The following is a 7,495-nucleotide window of genomic DNA, read 5'->3' as shown; positions in this document are numbered from 1 at the left end:
ACACCCCTTTTGGAGTTATATGTTCTATTTTGTCTCTAGTACCAGGCGCAGCAAAAGCTGCTGAGCAGCATGCAGAATATGGTCCATTTCCTAAAAGAATCAATGAGGAAATAGTTTATTGGGGAAATACTTTCAAGTCCCAAAATAAGCCTTTTTTTGAGCACCTAAAGTTTCACAGCTTAAGCAGATGCAGACCTTCTTATTGCAATTGGAATAACATGAGCATTTAGATAGATGCAGTATAAAACAACTTCTCATGCACACAGAGCCTGGAAAGATAAGGTTTGCACAGGAGCTCAATAAGAAGTTACATTTTACATTCTCACTCGTGTGGCTTTGTTTCACATGCTTTATGGCATTGATGTTGCTCTTGCTTGCTCAGGCACAAGACACTTCCATCAGGCAAAGGACTGATATAAAGACTACTATACATTACACAAAATTTCAATGAAATTATTAATAACTAAAATGTCTAAGGGGAAGTAAAGAAAGTGAAAAACTATTCATAGTTTTGGTAAAAGCAGGAACTCGTGCTGGGGAAAAAACCTTTTACTGCTTAGAGAAAAAAGAAAACCTGGAAATGCTAAAGTTACTAGCAGATAGTACTGAAAATTACTCAGTTTCAGCAGAATGAAGAAGAAAGACTCAAACAGCAGATTTGGTTGAGAGCTGTTGCTTTGTTTTGGTTTTGTTTTGCTTGGGTTTTTTAATCGATTTATTTAGTAAGCAAATATAGACTTAACCATTGAAATAGAAAACAGTTTAATTTGCTTCAAGTTACCGTGTTTTTTGGGTACTGTATACATCCATTTCAATGGGCCTTTTGACAGAAAAAAACAAACTTAATATTCACTTGTTTCTATAAACATGATTTTTCATTCAGAATGACAACAGCTACTCTTGAAAAACTATCCATAAGAAAGCTTATTTAATTTGAATTCAAAGACAGGTGATGCTGAAATGGTCAGAATGAGCCTTCACATATACCTAAAGCTTTGCATTTCATAAAAGTGATGTTGTGTATGAACAAAAAAATCTTGCACTCATATCTCCACAACCAACAGCCCCAAGTGACTGCCTCTGAGTGTAACTTATTCATACTCTCTGGCCATTAGAGTCACTTCTACTGGTACTCGGCAGCTGTCTTGAGCCCATGAATATACAGAGCATGTATACACTGCATTTAATCCTGGTGGTACTGATTGCATTAAAATTATACAGTAAGTTTACTGTAACCAGTTTGGCAAATTCCATGAAGAATGTACCAGTATAGCTTCTCCACTGTAATTTGCATCAAATCTCTTAAGTCTACAAGCTCCTGCTGACTTCCTCTTCCGCTGAGAATACATAATTTTTCCTTTATGTAAAGCACATTTTCTATCCCATGCAGTGGAAACCATTTTAGGTTAAGTAGTAATTTAAAATAAAGAGGAACTATTCATGACAATCAACATAAAATAGTTTATTTCCAATCACTTGTCTAATCCACATGCAAAATAGTTTATCTTAATAAAACTGCATTTAAAAGTAGTTTTTAACCTTAGCAGTATGGTGGTTAGTTTTTAACCTTTGGCTTAGTACAGCTGAAGCTATACCAGTTAACAAGATTGGTTTTAACTTTGGGAAATGTGGTTAGATAGGTATTGAAAACTTCAGAGACTTTCCACAAAGAAACATTTATCTATTCAGTCGACTGTCTGCTGCACTTACTATCTTATCTACAAGAAACATTTCCTCTGTTAACCCCATGTTTGAAGACCATATTCGTCAAAGCACACAAGTCTAGAGAAAATACTTGGAAGTACAACAAATATAAAGATAACATAGTAACTAGCAAATAATACAAGATTACAGTAGTAACTGAAGTATTCTCCTGTACTACTCCGAGCTAGAATACTGAAGCCTTAAATAATTCCCACCTTTTAGCACTGACACAGAGCTGCAATACACAAAGTATATAAGCAGGGGGGAAAGCTGTTTTGCAAGAGGTAGAAAACATTTTATAAAGTCTTTAGGCACAATTCATACCTTTTTTTTAAAAGCAATCAGAATGTTATAAAGTAATAATGACCATTATACATGTATTTGTACAAATCTGTTTATTTTACCCTTTAGAATAAAAGTATATTTAATGCACTCCCATATAATAATATTTTCTCTTATATATTGTTGAATACTATTTTCTCCTACATCATATGTGGTTACAGACGTTTAAAAGGCTCTCAGGAGGTCTTATCACCAGGACTTACGCAGCAAAACTGTTGCACTATTACTTAACACTTTTTCAAGAGGAGCAAGGGAATGCAAACACTGTTTGCATAGGTTTGTGTATCAAAGAACAGAGAAACACGCATTCAAAAAGCATTGAAGTATTACCTGTTTGGTTGGCGTATTCCTGCCCCAATCAAGAAGTGAATGATTTTAGAAGTGAACTTTTTTTAAAAAAAACACACTTTCAACAAATGTATGCTTTACAGTACAGTGGTTATACTCAAATTTTCACAATATCCAGAAATCAAAATGCCAAGATCATACATTTACCATGAGCATTAGACATTCACAGATAAACTTTAGTGTCAGTTCAAAAAGATGCCTTCTTTGAGCTAAAGAACATAAGGCTTTACTGGTAACAAGTTCCTCTCAAAGACTGGGTTTCTTCCTGTCACAGCATATTTTTTTCTCCTTTTACTTTTTATCTTGGTCTTTTTCTGCATCCAGAAGTGCTGAACGGATTCCTAACTTCTTCAGCTCTTCCACAAGATCTCCATTCTGATGCATCTGGAGGAGGATATCACAGCCACCAACGAATTCACCATTGAGGTATACTTGTGGGATGGTAGGCCAGTTAGAGTAGTTTTTTATTCCTGCATAGGAAAAAAAAAAAAAAGTATTAAATGTTTTCCCCCCTATCTAAATGGAATGGGTTTTTAAACAGAATACATTGGTTCAGCCTGTCAGAACTACTGATATTCTAATTTCTTTCCCATCAAGACAAAAATGTATCCATGTAGCAGGAGCACTTTTAGAAAAACTACATTAAAGTTAGGTGCAGCTGTCATTCCAAGTCAAATATGTGGGCTGAAAGATATAGAGTGAGCTCCTATACTGACTTCAAACAGGAGCTGGAAAAAAATAACACCCCTTTTCCCTCCCAGAAAACAAGAAAATAAGCTTTTCATCAATTAAAGAAATTAGAATTCTTGGAAAATGTTGAGAACTGTTTACATTGTTATCCTTTATATTTCCCCCATGGATTTGAAAATATTTTATGTTCTTACTAAGTTAATAGTGATACTTACTACTGCAATTTCAATTTCAAGATACACTCACTTCTCTAGAAGCCTTATGAATTTCAAATTGCTTTATCTTTCATTACCAGACCACACAGCCCATGGGAGGGGCACAAAGGCCTAGGTCTCTTAAAAGTACTCACTAAACACAACAGAGCTCAAGTCACAATTTTGAAGTGCAGAATTAAAGTTTAAAACTATATTTCAGAGATAACAAATGTAGGACCATCTAAAAATATTCACCGATTAGCTGGTACAAATTACACTCTAACTTGCATTAAAAAAAGTTAATGAAAAAATTATAGAAAAGAGACCTTATTACTACATTGCCACTTTTTAAACAATGTTTCAAGCAAAGTCATTATTTCTTTAGCAGAGGAAACAGTTAAATTCTACATCTGCATGCTCTTATACCAAGACTACCAGCACTTGCTTAGATACCAAGTTTTTAATTCAAATTTTTAAAATATGGAATGAATGCCTCATTTTTCTACCAAAACCACAAAAGCCTATATATCAAATTCCTTTTTCAGCTCATCAGAGCTCATTCACCTTGGAAGTCAACCCTCTGAACAAGCAGGCACCAGCTTCACACAGGCTGTCATGATACTAACAGCAAATATTAGGCCTGTATAGCATAAAACAGGAGAATTTCCTTTTAACCTCTAAAGACTGTAGAGGTAAAACCCAAAATATTTGAGAGAAAAAAATAACCATATTAGCAAATTATGCTTACTTCACTGGAGCTTAACACACTTTTTTTTTTTTATAAATATGCAATGGAATTGTAATTTTAATGCTTAAAAGATGAAACAGAGCTAATAGTTCCTCCTTGGTCAAATATCAGTCTGTTTTAAAATATCAGTAATCTAGAAAACAAAAACATGACAAAGTGTTCATAGCTAGGAGATTTTATTTTGACTTAAGATTTTAGGCATGGACAACCAATGCTTCAAAAGTACAAAATAATAAATTCAGGCAAAAGGAACCCATAACCATCTAACATCACCCCCAGCATCACCACCTGTAACTTCTTCCCTATAGTTTCCTTAAAACATCTGTTGTTTAGATACTCTTTGCAGATATTACAAGCTTTGATATCAACTTGTGTTTAGCAGTACTTTTCTTAAACAGTCCTTGGCCTTCGAGCCCTCAAAAGTGCTCAAACTGTCCTAAAAATCTTCTAAGCCATAACAGCTGCATTGAAAAACTGAGTCCCAATATTAAGGCATGCAAAGGATAACTCTACTGAAAGAAGCCACTGCAGATACAAAATAGGGATAGTTTTTTTTAAAAGATATTTAAATGCTGACACAAATTGAGAACCAAGCGCTCTGCATAATAAACTTACTGCTAATAAGCATTCCAGGATATAAGCACTGATAGTACTTTCAAGGATCTATCCAACTTCACATAAATCAAGCTTAGCTGCTCTGTATGCTGCATTTCACATATTGGACAAGCTGCTTTAAATGCCTTTGTGTCAGTGCCCAACTCCTGAACTGGCTAACCAACTCTTGGCTTAGTAAAGCAGTTTACTGATACTACTCAGTAGTGTTAAAAGCGAGTTAGCCTGGTCTATGACTGCTGCAGGGTGCACTTCTGTGATGAATCCTTGGGCAGTACAGACACCCCAAGGTGTCTCCCACTCCCTGAAGGTTAGCACTTCCCACTACGCTTCAAAAGCCACAGCTTCTGCTTTGAAACACTGTTTGCTTTGTGTTTACTCCTCAGATCACATTTAAAGTCTGACAGCTGAGCTACCACACTGTAAGTTGACTGTGAAACCAGAGTTGGTGCAAGCTCCTACTGAAAGGAGTATCTAAAGCATTCCCACCCCATTTCCCTGACTCCAGTTACCTAGTACCCAGCAGTACCACTGACAATGATGGACCACAACAAAGAACTAACTTGAACAACCACTCTCATTCCTACTACACTTTTTCCAGAAACGCAACACATTTTCATGGAGATCACTAGTACTGGTACAAGCATGATTGAGGACCAAAGGGAGGAGAAAGGATCAAGAGCACCCTCTTGGCAGCAGCCATGATTAAGTAATAATGTAAAGCAACAACAATAACAATCTGAGGGTGAACTACCACAACATTTCAAACTGGTTTAAACCATCTCTTGTCCAGTATGTAATACCAATTACTCATGTGAACCAGCCTAATGTTGTTGAACAGATGAGAGCAGGATCACTTCTAGCAGAGTCAACTGAAAGAGACCTGAATTCCCATGGAACCAGAATCGAAGAGAGTGTCAAGATCTCTTAGACCAGTTTTAACAAGGAAGGATTTGTGTCACAGAAGCATATCCTCAGCTCAAGTTCATAAAAAAAAATAAAGTATCAATAACTATCTAGTTCCACAGATCTGAGTGCTTTTGCTTGAAGAGGAAAGCAGGGGAGTTGTTTTGGTTTTGTAACTTGCTGCATTGCAAGGGCAGTTGCCAACTTGCAGGGCAAGTTTCAGCAATCGAACAATAATAATCTGAAAATAAGATGTTTCAACTGATACAGGATAGAAACCAAGCAGCACTTCAAACATGCCTGAACAACTACCTCTGCAAAGAGCCAGTTCTTACTACAAATGGTAGTACCTATCAGCAAACATTTACATTGTCTTCAGCTGAATACAAGACCAGCTCACATACAGTAATCTCCCTGCAGATAAATCTTTAGTTGAACAGATGTATTTGATATTTTCACAGCTAAAGGTTCAGCATTCCCTCACTAACCTCACATGCATACAGTGAAAATTATGTTCACAGAAAGGGTTTAGGAAACTATCATATGCTGCACATCCAACTTTCAGCACCTGAGGCCAGCTCCAAGAGGAGAGACTAAGAGGGCCTTCAGGCAACCACTGCTTAATCATACTTGGCAACTTACAGAGCTACAGCTTCCAGCTGCCCTGCTCTCTCCTCTGTCAGACTGCTATCCACAGGAACAGGCAGATACTGGCTTTTTAGCCAATGCAGTAGGCAACACAGTTGAAGCAATATGACAATGTGCTGGCCTTGGAAGCACTGGTGTCATTCCCTAGCTCTTCACTCCAAGGCTCCATCCCTGGTGCTGGCACCGGCACCCACCTCACAGTAAATAACAAACGCATTGCCTGCTCAAGAGCTCACAAAAACCCTCTCAACCAGAAGAGAAATGCTGATGGTTTAATTTCAAGGTTTTGTTTCCTCCTTTTCAGCTTACGAGTTTGTTCCAGTAAACTATAAGTTTTATAAATTTAGAGATGTAAAAAAAGTTTAGAAACCTACGACACAGAGATTCCAGTATTTAAGCTTTTTATAGCATACCAACTATTACACCTGTGAGCTGAAAAGCAAGCAAAGATTGGGAAAACCAGTTAAACAGCTAAAAGCTAAAGAAAAACGGACTTGGGTCACATGACACCAAAAACACAGGAGAAGGAAGTCACCTCATCCGTGGCAGCATGTGCATTTGAAGCACGTTGAGTGTATTCTGGACAGAACTGTTAATGCTATGCACCTGCAAGACTAATCACTACATGCTTTTTTTGTTTGTTTTTAAGCTGAAAAAGAAAAGAAGAAAAGCATGATGAGAAAGGAGTACTAGCCTTCTACAGCTAGCAAAAAGCCTTCTTCAGATTAGCTCCCACCGCTTCAGCAGTAATGGTGAAACTATTACTACTTATTTCTTGTGCAGATTATTAGCATAATTTTGTACTTTATAAAAAAAACCAAAAAACAGAGCCAGCAGAGAACACAGTGGTATAAGTTCAAGCCATTCATGAAGGTTAACTCCAGTGTTCACAGGGAGCAAAATATCTGACTAGATAATGAAGTATTTGGGGGTCTTTTAATGGAGCTTTGTATCTGCTAACTTGGCATAGCAACGTGGCACGAAGAGCACGATCTCCAGGAATTACCCTGCCAGCACAACTGCGTTCTGCAGATAACAGAGACGCTCCCGGACACGGTGAGGCCGCAGAACCCAAGCAGGGAAGTCCTCTCGACAGCGCATCTCCGTAATGAGCTCCAAATCCCACAAACCCCCGAGCCCCGGGATGCAGGCCTGCTTATAGAACAATACAAGCCCAAAAGGACACAAACCAACAAAAACCCCAAGACAGCAACCAAAAGCAAGGCAGACGTGCGGGAGGCGGGCTCGGACGGCCCCGAGACAGGTGTCAGGGTGAAGGCAGCCCCGACTCGCGGCGGGGCCA

At 37.9% G+C, this 7,495-nt stretch overlaps 1 protein-coding gene across 1 annotated transcript; it reads right to left on the bottom strand.

Moving 5' to 3' along the window:
• Positions 1-2,685: 2,685 nt before the first annotated feature.
• GLRX5 (glutaredoxin 5) lies at positions 2,686-7,293 on the bottom strand. The gene is made up of 3 exons (XM_010003767.1): positions 7,199-7,293; positions 6,502-6,518; positions 2,686-2,864 (listed from the first exon to the last, which is right to left on the bottom strand). The coding sequence occupies exons 1-3, from the start codon at positions 7,291-7,293 to the stop codon at positions 2,686-2,688; spliced, it is 291 nt and encodes a 96-aa protein (XP_010002069.1).
• Positions 7,294-7,495: the final 202 nt, after the last annotated feature.

The sequence above is a fragment of the Chaetura pelagica genome, unplaced genomic scaffold (assembly GCF_000747805.2).
Source record: "Chaetura pelagica isolate M959 unplaced genomic scaffold, ChaPel_1.0 scaffold48, whole genome shotgun sequence".
NCBI lineage: Eukaryota > Metazoa > Chordata > Aves > Apodiformes > Apodidae > Chaetura > Chaetura pelagica.
Note: the sequence above shows the minus strand (reverse complement) of the source record. Positions and strands in the feature narration are given on the sequence as shown.

What these genes read in the sequence shown, in the direction of transcription:
- GLRX5 (XM_010003767.1), bottom strand. Translation starts at nt 7,293, where the DNA reads ATGCGCTGTCGAGAGGACTTCCCTGCTTGGGTTCTGCGGCCTCACCGT.